General features: G+C 36.9%; 1 protein-coding gene across 1 annotated transcript in view; it reads right to left on the minus strand.

The window, feature by feature from the left end:
- The window catches only part of LOC126619706 (vegetative cell wall protein gp1-like), a 78,264-nt gene that overhangs the window by 17,919 nt on the left and 36,909 nt on the right, over positions 1–23,436 (minus strand). Inside the window, exons 4-5 of the mRNA XM_050288125.1 lie at positions 13,314–13,547; positions 13,017–13,235 (exon numbers count right to left, since the gene is read on the minus strand). Of these exons, the coding sequence (XP_050144082.1) occupies positions 13,017–13,235; positions 13,314–13,547 (453 nt within the window). The remainder of the gene's footprint in view (positions 1–13,016; positions 13,236–13,313; positions 13,548–23,436) is intronic.

Raw genomic sequence — 23,436 nt, forward strand, 5'->3', positions numbered from 1 at the left:
GTCCCCTCTAAACTACCCTCTTGCATTTATGTGGCTTCTCCAACTTACTCGCTAGTGTGTGCATATATTTGAGTTAAGAGTTCACCGTGTTTGTACAAAAAAGCCTCATTGAGTTTGAGTTTTATCCAATTGTTGTAACGTTCTTGGTAGGCTACATAAACAACACCAATGAACTTAAAGATTTTTTTAATATCTTTTTTATTTATTAGTCTGCATGGATTTTATACGAGTTATATGTAGACCACGTTCAAATTTGGAAGATTGATGTATATACAACATTAATTTGCATAATTCTTACCGGTGAAGAAAATTACGGTTCAAGAGAAACTCGAAAGATTAGTGAGACGAAGAAACACGAACTATTGTGATGTCAAAGAAAGAAGTATTAAAAAATGATGAAATAAGTACACAAATGTAAATTGAAGAACCACATTTTCTTACAACATTATGAGTTTATGAACACCACATTAAGTTCAACGAAAAAAAACTTCGATATCATGTAATTTCTAACTAATCAAGGAATTGTCCACACAAAATTTTAACCTCGTCAGTTAATTAAAAGCATGTGATTATACTATACTTGGTTTTACTGAGGGTCTAATCTCAAAACTCATCCAGGGAACAAAGTGTTAATTAAATTAAAGAGGTATTAGCCAATTTATTGAGTTTTTGTCACAATAGAACGTAACAGAAAAATTACGTGATGATTAGGGTTTAATTATTGGATGTGGGTTTATTCAGAAATATAATTTTTATTAATAATTTCATCATGTACTTGATGGTAATTATGCAATGGGTTAATAAAGACATTTCACATTTAAAATTTAAGTTGGGTTTAGAAAGAGGTTATATAGGTTCAAATAAAATTTCCCTTTCTTTTCTTAAGAGTATAAATTTACAAAATTTGGCCAAATGATAACAAAAAAATTGACCATAAGTGGTGGTTTATATTGTTTTAAATTAACAAGAAGGCTCGGGTTCGAAATTATAAGAGTTTAAATTTATGAAATTTGGCTAAGTGATCAAAAAGTTTAATCATAAGCAATGATTTTTTGTTGTTTAAAATTAACGAGAGGTCTTGAGTTCGAAATGCTATGTGCATGTTTATTCTTTTCAATTTTTTTGAATTTCTGTTTGGTTGTTAATTTCTTTTTAATTACTATGTAGTAGCTATGTGGGTTATAGTTTTTAAACACTTTCAAAGTTCAGATAAAAAGGAAAACAAAAATCATCATCTATCTACTTGTAAGCCTAGGGTTTTTTTGTTCCCTTCTGCCGATACAAAATAAATTTGTTTATACCATATTTAGGGCCTCGTATTTAGATCTCGTACAAATACTCAGGGGACTTAAATGTAATTATGGGATAAAGGAAGGGGCAGATATGTAATAAGTGAGGAGTCCTTATTCTATAAAAGGACCCCCTCACCCTCACAATTAGGGGGGCCTCACTCTCACTCTCGGAGGCCAATTCCTAGGCCTGAGATCCCCTCTCTCATCCTCAGAAGCTCTCAGAAGCTTTCACCCTCTCCCTCTCTATTCCCTCAAATAAATACATAATCAGTGTGGACGTAGCCCAAACCTTGGGGTGAACCACGATACATCTTGTGTTATTTACATTTCATTGCAGATCCACGGTCGGATTTACGTTGTTCCAAGACCATCCGGTTTTGTGCATCAACATTTTAAATGTAATTATGGGATAAAGGAAGGGGCAGATATGTAATAAGTGAGGAGTCCTTATTCTATAAAAGGACCCCTCACCCTCACAATTAGGGGGGCCTCACTCTCACTCTCGGAGGCCAATTCCTAGGCCTGAGATCCCCTCTCTCATCCTCAGAAGCTCTCAGAAGCTTTCACCCTCTCCCTCTCTATTCCCTCAAATAAATACATAATCAGTGTGGACGTAGCCCAAACCTTGGGGTGAACCACGATACATCTTGTGTTATTTACATTTCATTGCAGATCCACGGTCGGATTTACGTTGTTCCAAGACCATCCGGTTTTGTACATCAACATTTGGCGCCGTCTGTGGGAATCGATACAAAAAGTTATGTCGGTTCTCTTTCATTTTTTCACCTCCACTGTGAATCTGCAAAATCTACAAAAACCCAGAAACAGAAAATATCCAAATCTCAAACACTCCTCACAAGCCCACAGATCTTCGAGGGTTTTTGCTTTTGCGAAACAATAATCAAATAACTGGGGTCAACAATGGATCTCTCCACCGTGAGCTCGGCCGCACGCAACAAACAACACACACATATATACATGTGAGACAACGACTCTCTGGACTTGATTTCTTAGCAAAGAGGAAGGCTAGGAGGAAAGCAAGGGGCATCAGAACCTCATCGAGCAGAAACAAAAAACATAAAAACAAGAACAAATCCGAGCGGCGAGGTCAAGCGGTGGATGCTGCACAGGATCCTGATTTGCTTCACGGCAGTCACCCAGCTCGACCTCTCACACTTATCCCCATGGGGATACGCTCTGCTCTCCACCTTCGCCGCCAACACTGCCCATCTTCTCCTTGCCCAAAGCCTCCGTGACGCCTTCCCATGGCCGCCGATATCAGAATTGCTCCTTAACAGCTACAATCAGTCTCTCTGCCGATGGAGTCCCTCCTTTCTCGACTGCAGAGAAGCTGGATTTGGCCACTTCGTCAAGCACCACGGCCTCGGCAACGACTTCATCCTGGTTGATAACAGATCTCGCCAACTTCATCCGGAGCAGGCGGCGAAGCTGGGTGATCGGAACTTTGGGCTGGAGAAGTCGGGTCTGTTCCGATGGTTGATGCAATTCGCTGGGTTTAGAGAAAGATTCAACGCACCTGGCCCATCCCATGAAATGCGCCTCAGTCCTTCTACATTCCTCAACTTTTCCAAGAATTTTTGTGCAGATTTTAACTTTATCAGGAGCAGAAGCGCATCCTGCACTCCTTGCCATTCTTTCTCCGCTGCCATGTCTACCGTTCCCACCCAAAACGATGTCGTTCCGGGTCAATCGGAGTCTACCCAGAAGACCCAGCAGTCTTTACAGATGTGACAATATCATGGGATGGTGATATCGCCGGAAGAGACACCTGGCGAAGATCCAACGGTCGCTGGAAGATGTTTGGGATCGCGTTGAATCGGCCTCTGAACGTGCATCTGATTGCGCCGTTGGAGAGGGTGGAGAATGTGGAGAATGTGGCGGTCCGGGTTTCAGAGTGAACCCGTCGAAATGTTTGGCGGTTAAGTCCGGTGGGCTCGAGGAGAGGCGAGCGACGATCCAATCTTGGGGTAGACTCAAGTATTCTCGGTGGTGGGATAGCCACACAAGCCCAAAGAATTCGAGATGGCTTCAGGAAAATCTTACAAAAAAGCAGTGGAAGACCTCTTGAAGATAAGGATTTTTTATTATTATTATTAATGATATGATGACTGTCTACCATCTGCCAGCCAAAAGAAAGAAAAACAAGGATGGGGAAAGCAAAAGCAAAAGAAAAACAACCAGGCCGAAAGCAACTAGGCCATCCCTTCAGCATTAAAGGAGCCACGTGCTCCACCGAGGCCACGAGTGAGCTGCGGGAGACAAAAGCAAAAGCAGAAAGTAGAAAGAAAAGCAGAAAAAAAAAAAAAACAAAAAACAAAAAAACAAAAGCAGAAAACAAAAGCAATCAAATGAGCTGCAGGAAACAAAAGCAAAAGCAAGGAATAAACACCCCACCAGAATGATGTAATTTATTTTATCTTTCGGAGACATTTGTATAAACCCCATCAGAGGGTAATATGGATAAATCCCATCAGAGGGTAAAAAAAAAAAAAAAAAAAAAAAAAAAAGGCAAAGCCCAAAATAAATGGGCTGGCATGTTGTGGAGGACGAAGGCCCATAAGCCCAAAATAGCACCAACCAGGTGACCAAAAGTATGCCCAGTACTCCAAAAAATTATTCGGCAACTTGCCTCTATTATCACCAACCAAGTGATCAAAAATACACCCAGTACTTCAAAATTATACATGAGCACTACTCATGTCATTCGTACATAGACATTCATGAGCATCACTCATGTCATTCATACATAAACATTCATGAGCATCACTCATGACAATCATACATAAACATTCATGACCATCATTCATGTCAACATTCATGAGCATCACTCATGTTAACATTCATGAGCATCACTCATGACAACATCCATGAGCATGACTCATGTCAATCAACATAAACATTCATGAGCATCACTCATGTCAATCAGCTTCAAAAGCTTTATTTACAAAAGCTCCAGCTTCGAAAGCTTCATTTACAGAGCTCTAGCTTCAAAGCTTCACTTACAAATCTTAAGTGCAAGGTATACAAATACCGCCTCCGAACAACCGCCACTTCGGCCCATACATGGATTCAATTTGAAGTCTCCAGCCAACAGACTCTATTGACCGAAGACTTGGGGGACTACATTATGTACCATATATTGGGCCTCAACTGGGCCTCATGAAAAATACTTGGGGGACTCTAGCCCATTATTTATGTATTAAGGAGCGAACCCTTATTCTATAAAAGGGACTCCCTCACTTTCATTGAAAGATCACCCATGATTTATGTATTGAGGAGCGAGCCCTTATTCTATAAAAGGGACTCCCTCACCACCATTAGAGAGCATCGCCGTCTACTGAGCAACTGTCTCACTGCGAGCATCAACTCTAACCCATCACTTATGTATTGAGGAGAGAGCCTTTATTCTATAAAAGGGACTCCCTCACCTTCAAACGCCACAAGCCGAGCCAACCAAGGCAACACAAGCTACAAGCAGAACGGCCTCGCAACATGTGCTACTTCTAGTTGAGCATCATTTCAGATTGGGCACCGCCTCATATCAAGCATTAGTTCTAGACGACATCTAGTTACTTCGGCCCACACATGGACTGAATTTCAAGTCTCCAGCCAAAAGACTCTCTTGACTGAAGACTTGGGGGACTACTGTTTATACCATATTTAGGGCCTCGTATTTAGATCTCGTACAAATACTCAGGGGACTTAAATGTAATTATGGGATAAAGGAAGGGGCAGATATGTAATAAGTGAGAAGTCCTTATTCTATAAAAGGACCCCTCACCCTCACAATTAGGGGGGCCTCACTCTCACTCTCGGAGGCCAATTCCTAGGCCTGAGATCCCCTCTCTCATCCTCAGAAGCTCTCAGAAGCTTTCACCCTCTCCCTCTCTATTCCCTCAAATAAATACATAATCAGTGTGGACGTAGCCCAAACCTTGGGGTGAACCACGATACATCTTGTGTTATTTACATTTCATTGCAGATCCACGGTCGGATTTATGTTGTTCCAAGACCATCCGGTTTTGTACATCAACAAAATTAGTTTTTTCGTATTTCTAAATTGTTGAGTTAAAGTGCTTTTCTAAGTATCTTTTTATTGAAATTGTAAAAACAAATAAATTTCTTATATGAAGGTAGGGCATATTTTTTGGCAGCGCCTCGGACCTATATAATCTCAAGACCGGATTAGTTTTCTGGGTTTTTACTTTCTTGCTCTGCGGTTGGGATTAGCTCCCCGTGCTTTTCCCTTCCGTTTGTTATGTGTTTCTTCTTTGGAGGTGTTTGGACCCAATTTTACACCATCGGCCCAAACGATCGAGGCCGTTAAGTGAGCATGGTTCCCGACCGTTGGATGGAGAAGTGAGGATAATTTTGTTATTAAAGGATAATGTTATGGTTTTTTATCATAATATTTATTTTTTAATGGTTTATCTCAACATTTTCTTATGCAAATTATATCTCCAACTTGGAAGCGAGCAATATAGTTCAATTTGATTTGGGATTCTCGGCATTTAGACGTATGCTTGGAGTCGGTTAACCATGCATGAAGGTTATCATTGGGTTAATGGTGATATTTGATGATCACAAAAAGATAATGGTGCGGCATATTCTGAGTTGGGATTTTTATTAGCACATAACTATATGCTAATAATCAGCATATACTTCATGGACAAGTGTGACATGACTTAAAGTGTTTTAGCTTTGGCAATGCATGTATTTGGACGTGAAGAAGGGTGTAAACATTGCATGGTTGTCTCCGGATGTTACGGGGAGAGTTTCAGTAGCGTACAAATTGGTCTGACATATAGCTATCATGAGTGGCAGACAAGGATCAGGATTATCATCAAATCCAATGGCCAATTTAAGGATGATTATCATGGATTTTCAAATGAGGTGATTATCTTCAAGGGAATTCAACTATGGTCAGCAAAGAATACTTCACGAAGAGCACATGCATATCCAGTCCTATAAATACAAGACGATGTACAACGAGAGGAGCCCTACAAATCAATACAAAATTGCCCTGCGCAAACTCTCACAACTTGTGATTTTTCTTTTTCCTTTTTCGCTGACACATCTTCCGTTGGCATCAACAGCACTGTGGAAGCAACCGGTGATATCTTAAGTCGGCATAGATAGCTCTGTCACCGTAGAGTCAGTCGGTCTCGCAGTATCTTCCGTTGGCATCAACAGCACTGCGGCGAGAACGATTGATTACCTATCCAAGTCTCGGTCGAGAAGGGTTTCTAAATCCTTATTGGTCGAGGTCATCTCATCATCCTTCTCGGCGAAGTGAGGTGTTACAGTTATTACATTCGGCACATTGAAAGCCGAATTTGATTTTGAACTTCGTAAGAATAGTAACCTTGTCTTCAGGTTCGAGAGCCCAAGAGGCCGAGACGTGTTCCTTTCTCGGCCGCAATCGCAAGACGCAGAAGTCAGTAGCGCGACCCAACGCAACATCAACAAATTTACTCCTCGGCTGAGCTCGGCCGACGAGTTGGCACGCCCCGCATTCACCGAAGGACGTAGTTAGCTCATTAATTACTCGGCCTGCGCGCCACGTAGGCTTTGTAGTTTTTAGGGTCAACAGGAGGTTTCCTTTAATGAATATGTTTTCCTCGACCCAAAAAAAAAAGAAGGGTCGCCACTGGCTGGCTAGAGCCTTGATCTAATTTAACGGCAGTTGATATCCCACTTGAAAGTGAAACAACGGTTCATCAACAGCCGGACAAAAACTGCACTCCAAGTCTGTTATGGGGCATTTTAATTATGTTTAATATATATAAACATTTTATTTATGTTAAAAAAAAAAGAAAAAAAAAAAGAAAAAAGAAGAAGAAGACAGCATGTTTATTTTTTTTATTTTTCATTTTTTTGTAAAAAAATAAAAAGGTTTGTTGGTGGCGAAGTCATGACAAACTTCTCTTTAGCCATAATCGTGTGATTCACCAGTGCTAGAAATCGAACTCAGGATGATCCTTGTGAAATACGGACTTGGAATTAACAGATGAGTCCGTATTGCCTTGTGAAGTACGAACTCAGAATTAACAGATAAGTCCGAGTGGAACCCAGGAGGAGTGCGAGTGGCTTGGTCAACCTATAATTAAAGATTAATACGAAGACCTGCTAATTGAACTTTTTAATTATACAATAGAGTATCTGATCACATGTTGCACAAAACGAGCACAAACTGCTGCCCTACGTGTTTTAATACTTTACATGCATAAACTAGTATCTAGTCTAGGTTGGCAACAGTCTTCGGGCCCCGACCATGTGGAGGGAGGTGTAGAATTGGAATTTCATATGTCATTGATGTGGCTGCAAAGCCAAACTTATACAGGGAATAGGAGTCTATACAAGGCAATTTACAAGACTTGGGGACTACTCCAAGTCAATGAGACAATAAAGGAAAATACAAGATTCCTAAATCAATTACAATTAAACCAAATCTTAATAGGAGAACCTGAAGGAAAATGGGTATCGGGTCGGGTTTGGTATTGTAATGCGGTTCTTGAATCCACCCTAAATTTTTTTATTAATATAACTTTATCGAGAGACGCTCAACTGCTAACAAATTAGTAACTTGATAAAGTGATAATCACTTGTATAAAAAAAATAAAATATACGGTGCTAACCATTTGTTTGTGTTCATTCCACAAAATAACTAATATTTTAATGATAATCTAAAAAATTATCGGTTAAGATTATGAGACAGATTGTGGAGCAGAAACATATTAGTTGTTAACATATCATGAAGCTCTGTCAACACTTAATCCCGTATAGATGAATGATCAAAGCTCCGGTTTGTCTTTTTTATACAATGATATATTCAACTAGGAGAAAAAATAAATTGATATTGAATTGCTACATGAATTTAACTTCGTACCTCTCATTTACAATTTACAAGTGAAGAGGTAGAAGTTAGAAGAAAAAGCAATGATGAGATCATAGTTTTTTTAAAAGTGTAGTTAAAAAAATGTCTCCATTACTCTATAGTTGGGGAAATTTTTCAGTATGTCAGGAACACGGCTCGATATAAAGTGTCAAAATACAAGAGGTTGGAATATTACAACACTTGATATACCGGATCGTGTTTTCAGCTCAATAAAAAATCTCTCACGTAGTTGAGTCGAGTTTCGCACCAAACACCAAGGGAAAGCTGTCACAATAACTTTAATTTATTCGACAAATACAGTATGACCTTGCTTCAAACAAATGAAAAAAATGTAACCAAATGTCCAAAAGCCCATTACCACATCTATTCTGAACAGTTATCAAGATAATCATCTCCACATGTAAGTTCGACAGAAAGTTGCAAAGCCAAATGTGCAGTTTCCTCCCATATGCAAATGTGCAGTTTCTTCCCACGGTGTACAATTTACGAATTTACGGAAATATTGAGATTCATTTATTAGATAAAAATGTTAGGGAGTTATTTAGTATTACGATATAGTGATATTCCTTTTCACTGGTAAATAAGAGGCATTCGGTTCGATTATCGCCAAAGATGAATTTGAATCACATTATTACTAGTCCATTGTGAGACTAAGCTTACCCCCTCTCTTTAATGTAGATAATATCGATTGTTAAAAAAAAAAAGTTAGAGAAACCATGTTTTAAAACCATTTTATACATTATGTACGTTTTTGGAGGTTAAAATGGCGAGACGACATTGGTCCTGAGGTCGACAAATTGCACTGCTAACTCGTCTGGAACTAGGAGGCATTCCTCCTTCGTTTACTTAACCCTGCAGGTAAATTAAGACAGAAAACTTTTACTCTCTTTAGTTTAGAGAACCATATGCACCATCGCGACGGAGGATGTGCACAGCATGGTAAAAAACTCAACAACATGTGACATTCAAGTCTACACTAGTTATCATTTGCGATGAAAAATCTTCCTGCTCCTGCAAGCATATACAACTAAATTTCAGTTTTAGCTTGTTTCCGCAAGCATACAACGCCGAGGACGCCCCCAGATGAGAGCAGAGTTATTCTTATTTCGGTTGATTTGTTTTACCATTTTGATGACAATTTTATCTGCAAATCATTGTTGACACTTCAAAAATAGAGAAAGTTTAGAGTGCAAAATAAAAATTTTGGAGTATCAATAACAATCATCTTTTATTTTGCAAAGAATAATTTTACAAACCAACAGTCGAGGAGTAATTTGATGAGAAAATTGGAGCAATAATTCTTGACTTTTGGCCAACTTGGAATTTTGATATTTGAATTAAAAAATTCGTGAGTATTGGTCTCTGAATTTATTATAATGTGGAGCAATGTTCTTTTTGCTTAATTCTGCTAGATTCTATATCCAAACTAAAGGGTTTAAAATGGGAAAAATAGAGTTAGCCAAAATAATCATTGCTCCACATTATAGTAAATTCAGAGGTCAATAATCACGAATTTTAATTCAGGGATCAAAGCGCCAATTGAGTTAAAATCCATGGACTATTGCTCTAATTGGGTTAAAGTTTTTGCACCATTGCTCCAAGTATCTCGTATTTTTATTCATAGAAAACTTTTTTTTATACAAAGATATAAGGAAAAATTAGTATCTGGTCCCTAGTTACTAATGTTTATTGACTGAAACTTTATTAGTCTTCAAATTTTGATCCAAGTCCCTAACATTAATATAATAATGAATTTACATGTCAATTACATAATTTTTTTAAATAAAAATTAATAATTGATTTAGAATTTTAATACTCACACCTTTATTAAATTCCTAACTGATTTTTAATCCAAAACATCTCCAAAATAAATAGAAAATTAGAATAAGTTTGTACCCATTAGCTTTTTAAAAAATGTTTTCAATTTTTTAATCTTATAAGTACCCATTCATGTAATTTTTTTTTCAAATTTTTAATCTTAAAATGTACCCATTCTTAAATATACCAATTTGTTATATGTAAAATGTACCTTTTTTTTTTAATATAAAGTTAGTTCAATTTTTTTCTAATCCATTTTAAACTTATATGGGTACATTGTTTTTCTTTGACTTGAAAATGTATCTATGTCAAGTTTTATCGAAGAAATTTACTAATATTATTAAGCCTAATATCTATTATTTTTTTGTGTGGTTTTGAAGAATGTACCCATGTTTTGGTACAATAATTTTTTTGTTAATTTTGATGAATGTACCCATGTTTACACACACACACACAATAGTATAATTTATACTTTAATATTTTTAATCCCACAAATTATGGGGTTTTATTTAAAATCTCATTAACATAATTAAACAACTATAAATTTCAAAATTTTAATTTAAAAATATAGTAACATAAATAGAAATAAATTATCACATTAATTTCAGGGACTCGATAAAAAATTGAAAACCAACAAGGTTTCAGTAAAAGAATATTGATTAGATAGGGACCACATCCAAAGTCTCCCTTTCTTTTTCGCTTGTGATGTTTGGTTTCTGGGTATACAACTACTAGTGCACACTTTCATATGTTTTATACCTTAGTTCGCTTCATTTGTTTTTATACCACAGTTTTCAACCTCTGCAATAGTATGAACAATTTTCTTCTGTATGCATACAGATATTTGTCTTCTTACTTCTAGGCATTATCTGAAGTGAGAGATTATGTATTGGGGTTTTTTAACTTTAATCATTCAAGAATATTGAAATTTAAAATAAATATGATGTTAGATTACATATTGATTATAGTCCCTTGATGTGTCCTTAATTCAAAATAATTAATGTGCATTTTATTTAATGTCTCCCATTAAATATTTAAATTTATTAATATACAAATTTTAATTTATTTTTTTATTAATTTATTTTTAATTTATTAATTTTGTTTAACATTTTTCAAACTTGAAAGACTCAATTAATGTACCTAAATGATAGTACCAAAATGTATTATATTGAACTAATGTATTTAGATGTTAGTACCAAAATTTATGTACTGAAATATATTCATCGAAATGTATTATATTTAATTAATGTACCTAAATGTGTATACCAAAATGTATGCACCGAAATGTATTATATTGAATTAATGCACCTAAATGTTTGTATCGAAATATGTACTTAAATGTATGCACCAAAATGTATTATAATGAATTTAATGTACCTAAATGAAGAAGACAAAGTCTATCGAAATATATTATATAACAAAAATTAGTTTATCTAAATGTTTACAACAAAATATATCACGATAAATGAAATGAAAATGAAAATTATAATGAAATAAAATTAATACATTAAAATTAGGAAGAAAATAATAATAATTAAAAAATCAAAATATAATTAATAAATAAGGTAATTAATAAATTATATTTTGATCTTACTCATGGTTTCATGCTTTCTGTCATGCCATGGTCAGATAATATTTGGAATTATTCAAAGTTTTCTCATCTTTTATAGTTATTTACTTCTTGTTATTTTTCCGTATGTTGATCCCAAAGACATGTGTAACAGTGCAAGTACTGTAGCGTGCAAGCGTAAATGTAATAAGTTGTTTTAATCAAAAGTTAACAAGAAGATAAGAAAATCAGAAAAAACTTACCAACAATAAATATGAAAAAAAATTAGACAATAATTAATAAAATAATTCCTAAAATCATTTAGACATATGTGATGGAAGAATCTAAATGAATAATTCATATATAAAAAAAAGTTTCCAAAAAAAAAAAGTTCAGTGAAGAATTCTCCAAAACCTAGAAATTCAAAAAAAAGAATTCTACAAATCATAAAAATTTACAAAATCCTGAAAATTGAAACAGATTTTTACATGCAATAGATCTAGAAGCTACCTGATGTGATGAGGAATCGTCTGAGACCAACTTCGAGGGCGGTCGTTGCCGGAATCGTCAAAATCCTCGCCGGCCGCCACTGTGTACCAGTTAGTCGCGGGGAGAAGAGAGAGAGGAGAGAGAGAAGGGAGAAAGAAGAGTTTGAGGAAAGGGTTCGGTTTTGGTTTGTCTGTGGTTTGAGAAGTTTAGGTATTGCAGCGAGAAAGCGAAGAGCGAGAGCGAAGAGAGGGGGAAGAAAAAAAAGAAAAAGAAATTCAGTACATTATAATTTGTACAGACATGACAGATTGAAATAAAAGCACCAAAGCAAGGGTTGGGTTTTAGTATAGGCAGTGATCTGGGCACCCAAATGCTAACCATATTGTTATAAACGAGCCCTGAACCCTAAAACCCTAAAACCATATCCGTGAAAAAAAATCTTTGAACTGTGACATTCTATATGTAGAGTTTGCTCGAGTCGATATACCTAGGTTTCTGGTATTGTCTGGCATAGACCCAATGAATTGGAAATTTACTGAACTTTTCTACCGTCAGTGATTGCCACATATAAAATGCCTTGCATGCGATATATATAGTATGTATATAGATTATCTCATAAGCTGAAAGAAAACGGTACATAGATTTGATAACTGATCAGATTACAGAACCAAACTAAAAACCATAACAAACAACTGAGAAAACGAAAAATAGAGACTGTAGTTTATTGCTAACAAAATAAAGAAAGCGCCAAAACTAATGGAGCTATAGCTAGCATCCATGGCTTAATTATCCAATAAGCGTCTTGAGTGAGGTTTCCAATGAACATTGGCTTCCCTGCCGAAGAAACTGATGGCAGTTCCTCAGGAGACTCTGCATGATTTGGACCAGAAGGCACAAGCCTCATATGATCATAATTTGCACGTGAAGATGGTGGTGGCGGACTACATACCTTTGAAGGTGATTCGTCAGGAGACTCTTCATGATTTGGACCAGAAGGCACGAGCCTCATAAGATCATAATTTGGAAGATCATCAAACACTTCTACAGGCGGTTGGGCGAAGTTATGTAGAGGATTTGGACCGGTAGGAAACTGCCTCTTTGATTCATACTTTGCAGGATCATCCAACACTTCTACAGGCGGTTGTAGAGGATTTGGACCGGTAGGAACCTGCCTCTTTGATTCATACTTTGCAGGATCAGCCAACACTTCTACATGCGGTTGTAGAGGATTTGGACCGGTAGGAACCGGCTTCTTTGATTCATACTTTGCAGGATCATCCAACACTTCTACAGGCGGTTGTAGAGGATTTGGACCCGTAGGAACCTGCCTCTTTGATTCATACTTTGCAGGATCATCCAACACTTCTACAGGCGGTTGTAGAGGATTTGGACCGGTAGGAACCTGCCTCTTTGATTCATACTTTGCAGGATCATCCAACACTTCTACAGGCGGTTGTAGAGGATTTGGACCCGTAGGAACCTGCCAAAACCAAAACAAACAAACTGAGAAAACGAAACATAGAGACTGTTGTTTATTGACTATAACAAAATAAAGAAAGTGCCAAAACTAATGGAGTTATAGCTAGCATCCATAGCTTAATTATCCAATAAGTGTCTTGAGTGAGGTTGAACCTGCTGTCTCTTTGATTCATAAATTGCAGGATCAGCATCTGGACCGCTAGGAACCTGCCTCTCGATCCAATGCTTCAAGAGTCCATGTTGCTCAGCAAACTTGGTGGACTGTTTGTTTGGGGATACTTGATCACCAAAACAAGAAGAAGATAGAAAGAGAAGGCAAGTACCAAACAAGTAGGTCTTAGAAAGCTCCATATTTGATTGTTTGATGGCCACTTCTGACAGCCTACTACTCAAGCTAATTTATAGGAAGCTCCTAGTCTCCTTCTCTTTCTCTCTCCTCCTATTTGAACGGTCACAGTTAAACCATGTCAACGTTTTATGTTAATTTTGTAATGACCAGAAGAAGACAAAAAGTAATCTATGAGAGGAGGAGAGGGAAGAAGATGGAAATAGAAGGGGAGATAATTCTACTCCAATTTATAGGGCACTTTGTTGGTACATTGAAGATTGAACCAATGTTTTTTTTTTTGAACAATAATGTGGGGTAGATTTTGTCTTACAATAGATTAACAATAATTAGCAATAATGTGGTTTAAATTCGTCTATAACGAAAACCAAACCTAATACCTCTCTCTTACATATAAAAAGGAATATAACTACACTCTAATGCTAAATGGCAATTGGACTCTCCACGAACCTTGTCGGGACTCGGGATTGACATACAAAAGGTACGTAGTTGGATAATGGAGCAACTTTTATTTCGAGCTACATTTCCACAAATTGTCCACGACGCAGCACTCTGCCCCTTCCTGAGGAAGATCAGAAAAAGTGTTTTGTGCATATTGACTTTTGAGAGTTTTGAAATTTTCTATAAAAACTGACATATATAAAATTAGGGGTTAAAATTTAGCTGTTTATGATAAATACCCATAATCAAGGTTGAAGTGCTTACGTGGACCTTTGACAAACAAAAAGTGCCTACGTGTGTCTCCTAATTTTTGTGGTGTGAACTAAATATTGTTGTTCTTACAATTTAATTGTACCATCATCATTTGTATTATTTTTCTATAATAAAAATTAACCCATATACGTTGATGAACCTTATTCTTATTAGAAAAAAGTTACATTTATTACCTAATTATACAACCATTTGTACTATAATAGAAATATATCCATATGCGACCTTATCTTTTTGGACTCGCTGCTCCTATAGCTGAGAAGTCAACAGCCATATTTGGAGTATATGATCATTTATGCAAGATCCCTTGCGGGTCCATGTCACGACGCATGTTCCAAATTTAGGAATTGGACGTTAGAACCCTCTTTCTGCTAAAAAACAATGCTACTTTCATCTTCCTAGGTGTTAGCTGTGGGGGCGCTCCAGATTTGTCGTCTGCATGTCACTTTACCAAACCATTTTGTGATCAACAAAATAACTTCTTCTTTATCACATGCCTTACCTTTTGTGATCAAAAGTTTCAGTCTTGAATCTAGATGATGTGAAAGTGTTGTATATTTTGAATCTAAGGTCATGTATTAAGAAAGGCTTTATATTCCCACCAAGGGAGATTTTGCAATTGCATGAAAATGGAGCCAAGCTCACGGGATGTCTAGAGTCTGAAGTTTTTTCTTATATTTTTATAGCGCGTGGGATATTCTTTTTGTATTGGTGTTTTTTATTTTTCGTTTCGAATAGAAAAAGGATTGAAATAGACGAAATGATTAGAAGAAAGATTAAGAGAGAGAGAGGAGATAGAACGCAATCATAGATTTTTTTTTCTTTTTTTCTTTGAATGAAAGACAATATATTATTGACTTCAAAAAGAAGAATACATCATATATTGCTCATTCTGACTCTTTCTGTGCAGCCACAACGCATTAGGTACAGTAAGAAATATATTGCTCATGCAGCAATTCTTGCAATTTTAACAAGGAGTGTGATATCCACACACCCTTCTAATTTTTGACCGTCGGATCGAATGAACTAAAAAAGATCAACGGATAGAAATTAACAAAGAATGTGTGAGAAGTAAAAATGAATGTGTGAATGACACATCCCTTTTAACAACATGCCTGCCTTCATAACTGGGACCCACAGCGGTCGACTTCAAGTTGTTTTTGTTTTTGGAAACTGACTTCAAGTTGTCTGTGACCGCAAGAAATACTCGTATTTCAAAACGTTTTCCATCACTTAAATATTTCCTGTATCTCGGGACTATTTTCCTTCATTTTGTTGACCGAAAAGTCTTTCACCATGGTTTGACATCTTGAGATTGTCGACATACATAGTACATCACTACGATTCCGCAGTCAAGACTGATTCACAAAATTAAGTTTAATTAAAACACTCTGTGGAGTGATAAAAGGGTAATTAGGCAATTGTCGTGGGCAAGATGGCGATGGCCACAACGGGTAATTAGGGTCTAAAGATATTAACCATTGTAATGTTTGTATCTCACTCTGCGTGTTGGGGTGATTGGGTTGACCTTTCTCCTTAACAAAAAGAGAGAGGAATTTGGGATTTAATGTTGCTTATATTATTGGAATTGATGATTTATTTTGTGATATAAAACGCTTGTTTCTTGCGGAGTAGTTTAATTGGAAATGCCAGTGTAGAAATGAAAACTTGAGCATTTCCACAAGGCTTTAAACTTTTTAACCAACCCATCTCAGCCTACTTTTCAATGTTTAGATTTTGGCCATTCTTTTTTGTGTAGGCCCGTCTGGTTATAAGTTTCAACCAGCCCGTCTGTTTAAAGTTTTTAACCGACCCATCCGAGCTTACTTTTCAACGCTTAAGGCCCGTTTACTAATATGTAATCAAATTGAAAGGAATTGAATTAAGAAGGAATTGGATTGAAGAGGAATTGAGATGAGGTGGAATCAGAATCAGATTCATGTTGAAGTTGTTTACTAAAACTGTCTGGAATCGGAGTAGGAATGATGTTGAGTCCATATAAGTTGTTTACTAATTCACTTCAATCGGAATGAAAACTCAGTTGATTACTATATTGCCCTTACATAAATAAATTATTTCCATACTAATTAATTAAATTAAATTCTTAATTAAATTTATATAATAAAATTCATCTATATAAAAATATATAAAAAAGTTTTATTTATTTATTAAAAGATGGCAGGAATGATGTTGAATCCATATAAGTTGTTTACTAATTCATTTCAATTGGAATGAAAACTAGGTTGATTACTAAACTGCCCTTACATAAATAAATTAATTTCATACTAATTAATTGAATTAAATTTATATAATAAAATTCATCTATATAAAAATATATAAAAAAGTTTTATTTATTTATTAAAAGATGGCAGGAATGATGTTGAATCCATATAAGTTGTTTACTAATTCATTTCAATTGGAATGAAAACTAGGTTGATTACTAAACTGCCCTTACATAAATAAATTAATTTCATACTAATTAATTGAATTAAATTTATATAATAAAATTCATCTATATAAAAATATATAAAGAGGTTTTATTTATTTATTTATTAAAAGATGGCATAATGAGTGTCAAATGAAGGACAATGTTGGGATAATAAGAAACAAGTGAGGGCATAATTGGTAAATAAACTCCATTCCGGATTCCTCAAGTCACAAGGAATTGAAATACCTCCCTTATGTAGGGAGTCCAATTCCTTCAAAATTAGGAGTTGGATTCCTTAATGCGTGTGGACCCCACATGTATTTTGATTTCTCAAGATTATGTAAACAAATGTGTATCCCGTAATCGGAATCCAATTCCATAAATTAATTCCGATTACGGGTACATAAACGTGCCATTATATTTAGGCCATTCCTTTTTCTGTAGGCCCCCTGGTTGTAGTTCTTCGTGCATCTGCTTTTCTTGTTTCTCTGCATGCCTGCCTATGCATTAATGCATACATATATTTTTCTTCGTAAATGATTACAATTAAGTCACGTTAATATTTTATATTAATTTTTTTATAGAGATGATAAAACAAAAAACAAAGTGTGAGAGAATGGGAGGAATCCTACTCCATAGAACAAACCAAAGTGAGGACAACAAGTAAATTGAAGCCATGTTTGTTGCATGAATCTGACATGAAAAATCAACGTTAAAGTGCTTACGTGGCCCTTTGACATACAAAAAGTGCCTACGTGGATGTGTGTCCCTTAATTTTTCTGATGTGAAATAAAAATGGCTACTCTTACCGTTTAGTTGTACTATCATTTGTATCATTTCTCTAATAGAAATTGGAGATGAGATCTATATAAGTTGGCAGACCTTATCTCTATTAGAAAAATAGTACAAATGGTGATATAATTAGATAGTAAATGTAACATTACTAGAGTGAAGTGCATGGTGAGTTTGTTGTGTGACAAACACCATAGCAAGTATAAACTAGAAAAAGGAATGTGAATCGAATTATATGGCGATACCGGGCAGGAGATCCACAGCTCGGACTCGGAGCACCACCAGAACCGTTGGACCCCTCGACTAAATGCACTGACGCGGTGAATGAGGTCAGAGAATTAGCATCTCTTTGTTGAGATCATTTTTCATTATGCTACCTATTATTTATTTTCAAAATATAATTTAAATTAATTAAATAAAAAACCTAAATTCCTCCCCACATCATTACGCCCCACCCCACACATTACTCTATTTCCCGTCATTTCTTCATTTTTTATTTTTTGGATAAAACATGTGAATATATTGTTTTTGTTGGGGTTTGATTTGGTTTTTTGATTAATTGATGGTGAATTTGATGAGTTTTAATCAGATTTTTACTTGCTAGTGTGTAATTTTGTTATAGTTATAAAAATAGTGGGATATTTTGGTCTAGTTTCAAAAATAATGTTGTTTATTTTATCGCAGATCAGAAATAATGTTTATTTTGTTGCCTTCCAAAAATAATGTGGATTATTATGATTCACTTTCATAAATAGCGCTAGCTGCTCGTATAGCTGAAAAATCAAATACTAGTTTAAGTGCATCTCCAGTGGAGTTCCTAAATAGGGAGAAAAACTTGTAAGAGGTTCGGCTTGCCACTGGATTTTGTTTAGTGGCACTACAATCCAGTCAAAATTCGCCACGTAATAAGTTTAAAAAATATTATTAACTTTTCATTTTTTTTATTTTAAAATTTTCATAATTATCTCTTTTGCTAATTAAGCATATTAATTAGGAATTATCAACTACTAATTCATATACACCATGAAGATTCATATCCCACTGTTAAGCTGATTCCCACCGAAGATAAAAAGTTATACTAGCCTTCATGCACACGCATGTTAAGCTGATTCCCACCGAAGATAAAAAGTTATACTAGTCTTCATGCACGTGCTCACGCGCATGCATAAGATATTTTTTGAATTACAGTTGAGCGCGTGCATAAGATATTTTTTGAATTACGGCGTGCTATGATAGACTTATATGTTTTAAATGTTTATATATGTTGATGTACAAAATCAATGTGGACTTTGGTACAACAGAAAGTGTCAAGTTTGTGACCTTCGCTAGATTGCTCCGGTTATTAGTGTGGATAAGTATGTAAATGGATAGAGACAGGGAAGCAAACACAAGATGTACGTGGTTCACCCAGATTGGCTACGTCCATGGAGTAGAGGAGTTCTCATTAATAGTGAAGGGTTTACATAAGTACATAGGTTCAAGCTTTCCTTTAGTGAGTACAAGTGAATGATTTAGTATAAATGACATTCAGAAATATTGTGGGAGAATGATCTCATTTTATAGAAGAGTTTCTAGCTTTGTTCTGACATTGACACGTGTCGTATTGTGATTGGCTTCTGATATTGACACGTGTCACGCTGTGATTGACTTCTGATGTCGACACATGTCGTACTATGATTGGCCTCCATGGTTGGAGGGAAACTCTTCTAGGTCCTTGACGGTATAACGTTGACCAGTGCTCAGTAGTTTTAGGATTGGTCAAGTATGGTACAAACAATGCTCCCCTAAGTTCCCAAGTGAGGGAAGTTCTTCGGTTGGGGACTTGCTAGAATCAAGCCGCTGAGTAATCACAAAACTTCTAAGTACTGAAGTGTGGTATCGTCTTCACTTGCCTTATCTGTCTCACAAGTAGATATGGCATCTTCTCTGGAAGTACTCTTCCTCCATCCAGGGGTTGTATCTTTAACCGGTGTAGATGTACAAGGTAATGTATCAATTTCACTTGAAGCTTACTTGTAGTTTCAGGCTTGGTCAAACGCGATACAAACCATGTAGTAGGAGTCCCCCGAGTTGCCGAGCTAGGAGATCTGCCGAAAGAGGTGACAGACAAGGTAAGCAAACAGAGCTCCCAGCAATCAGTCCCAGATCAGAAGTTTGATTTCGAGTTCAGACTGATTGTTCTTATTCTCCCTATCTTGCAGGCAGTAGGAAGGATAAAGAGAAGAAAAATGAGAAGAGATGATATGAGATACTTTTGCTTTTGAAGAAGTAACTTTCCACATGCTTATTTTTGAACTGGGCTGGAGGGTTTTCTGGTTTCTTCCAGAGTATAAGGTCGACTAAAGAATTTGAGGGTCAAAACAAGTCCATCAAATCAAGAGTGCGTTCGACCTTGATGATATGGGATACTTTTGTTGTTGACAAAGTAATAGATGAATCGGCACGTGTTCTGTTGCGCTTGTCTCTACATGCTTCCCTGTATCCTTATCACTTGCCCTATCTGTTCCTCAGGTAGATGTGGTATCTTTTCTGGAAGCATAAGATGTTGAAGATGAGTACTCGAGAGCAATGCCAGGTAAGTAATCAGGCAAGGAGTTCCAGGTAGTCAGTTCCTGACTGGAAGCTTGATTCCAAGTGCTAACTGATTGCTCTCTTTCTCATTGTCTTGCAGGTAAGAACAAGGCCAAAGGAAAAGACAAGGAAAAAACATGATATGGGATACTTTTGCTTTTAACCTTGATGATATGAGATACTCTTGCTCTGGTGTGACTTGTTTGTAGAGGTATTATCGGGGGGAAAAGAAGCTGAGTATTTCGAGAGACTTTGCTAAGAGTGCCCTCTCGGATGTGAAGAAAAGTTGAGCATTTTTTTTATTTGCAGGTCTGCCTGGCTGTGGAGGATGAAGGTCGACATAAATAGGAATTGTCCTAACAGCGAGTGGTAACGCTGTTCCTTTACCCTTCTTGACCATAGCAATATAGTAGGAGCTGCAAGATTCACGTGTTTTAACTTTGTTAGAGCACTTTGAAAAAGTGGTATGTGGTATCTGGAAAGCTGATGTTGCGTGTGAAGATTGCAGACAAGCTTTATCCAAGGAAATCTGGCTCTCAAAGTTTGGAGAGCGGTGCCTCTTCGGTTTTCGAACAAGTAATCCTGTTTGGGATCTGGCTCTCGAGATTCGGAGAATGGTGCCTCTTCGATTTTTGAGAAAGCAATCCTGTTGGGAGTCTGGCTCTTGAGATTCGGAGAGCGGTGTCTCTTCAATTTTTAAGAAAGTAATCCTGTTGGGAGTCTGGCTCTCGAGATTCGGAGAGCGGTGCCTCTTCGATTTTTGAGCAAGTAATCATGTTGGGAGTCTGGCTCTCGAGATTCGGAGGGCGGTGCCTCTTCAATTTTTGAGTAAGTAATCCTGTTGGGAGTCTGACTCTCGAGATTCAGAGAGCGGTGCCTCTTCGATTTTTTAGCAAGCAATCTTGTTGGGAGTGTTTTCTCGAATGTGAGTAAAGGTTGGGCATTTTTGCCAGTCTGCCTTGCCATGGAGCACGGAGGTTGATACACATAAGGACTTTCCAGTTATCAAGCAGTGGTGTTGTTCCTTTACCCTTGTGGGTAATAGTAGGGTAGCTGGACTTTCAAAATTTATGTGTCTAAACTTTGTCAGATATCTTTGGCAAAGTTATCTGTGGTACCTGAGGAGCTGATGTTGCGTGTGGGGATTGTCGACATATTTTACTCATGAAAATTTGCTTCTTGAAATCCGGAGAGTGGTGCCTCTTCGATTTTTGAACAAACGGCCCTGCTGCCATTTCTTTTATAAGGGCACCAATTGTGTGCAAGAAGTACGTTCAAAGAGTTATTGCTTGTAGGAATTTTCCCTTTATTTTCGTACTTCAAAGATTTATTGGACCTCATTTCTCCTTTATCATTTCTGAAAATGTCTGGCCCATCCAACTGTTGTTTTGACTTGAACTTTGGTGAAGAGGCAGCCATGCCTCCTCAAGACAACATATGGCGTCCATCCTTCTTATCCCCTACTGGTCTTCTTACCGTTGGGGAGTATGTGATAAAGAATGATATGACCGCTGCGGTGGTGGCCAGGAACCTTCTCACTCCCAAAGATAACAGACTACTTTCCAAACGGTCTGATGAGTTGGTTGTTAAAGATTCTCTGGCTCTCAGTGTTCAGTGTGCAGGTTCTGTGTCTAATATGGCCCAACGTCTATTTGGTCGAACCCGCCAAGTTGAATCATTGGCGGCTGAAGTGATAAGTCTCAAACAAGAGATTAGAGGGCTCAAGCATGAGAATAAACAGTTGCACAGGCTCGCACATGAATATGCTACAAACATGAAGAGGAAGCTTGACCAGATGCAGGAATCTGATGGTCAGATTTTACTTGATCATTAGAGGTTTGTGGGTTTGTTCTAAATGCATTTATTACCTTCGTCTTCTGGGGCAGTACTGCGTAATGAAGCTCCAAATGATCAACCTCTGATGCCTCATCCTTTTGGGGTTCTGTCCAGTACTGAGGCTCCGAATGATCACCCTCCGGTGCCTTCTCTTTCTGGGGCTCTGCCGATTGCTGAGACTTCTCCTAAGCAACCTTTGTGAAGGCTCCCTCTTGTTTGTTTATTTTGACTCATGTATATGTACATATTTTTAACTTATCGGAGATACCAATAAATAAGTTTTGTTTCATTTCAACGTATTGTGTTAAATACACCAAAGCCTTCTTCACTAAGTTCTTTGAATTTTTTCTTTTGTTGAAGTTTGTATGTTGAAGCTTTGTGAGTGAAGCATGTAGGTTGAGGTAGTGTTCCCTTAATTTCCTGAGTGAGGAAAACTTCTCGGTTGGAGACTTGAAAAATCTAAGTCACTGAATGGTCGTGAGACTTTCGAGTATCAAGGTGCAGTAGCATATGGTAGGAGTCCCTCAAGTCTCCGGTCGAGGGAGTTGACGAATGAGGTGTCTTGCTAGTAGCCAAGCTTCTAAAGTAACAAAACTTCACCATTTTCCTTTCTAAGTGGTAGCCCAAAACTTCTCCTTCATATATATTTGTTATGAAAGTTGTTAGGCCCAAAGAAGAGGAGGCCTAGGCAATATTTTTTTTTTTTGAATTTTTGAATTTTTGAATTTTCAAATTTTCGAATTTCCGAAAAAAAAAATAATATATATATATAAGCTTTGTAGGTGAAGCTTTGAGATTGAAGCTTTGTTGGGTACTATGAATTGATTTTGCTTCACACTATCTTGATCAAGAGTGTGTGAAGCTTTTGTGTTGAAGCTTTGTGGGTGAATCTTTTATGGGTGAAGCTTTTGTGGGTGAAGCTTTTGTGGGTGAAGCTTTTATGGGTGAAGCTTTTGTAGGTGAAGCTTTTGTGGGTGAAGCTTTTGTAGGTGAAGCTTTTGTGGGTCAAGCTTTTATGGGTCAAGCTTTTGTAGGTGAAGCTTTTGTGGGTGAAGCTTTTGTGTTGAAGATTTTGTAGGTGAAGCTTTGAAGTTGAAGCTTTGTAGGTGAAGCTTTGGAGTTGAAGCTTTTGTTAGGTACCATGAATTGATTTTGCTTCACACTATCTTGATCAAGATAGTGTGAAGCTTTTGAGAATTTATAGTT

This window comes from Malus sylvestris, chromosome 4, assembly GCF_916048215.2.
Source record: "Malus sylvestris chromosome 4, drMalSylv7.2, whole genome shotgun sequence".
In the NCBI taxonomy this organism is placed as follows: Eukaryota; Viridiplantae; Streptophyta; class Magnoliopsida; order Rosales; family Rosaceae; genus Malus; species Malus sylvestris.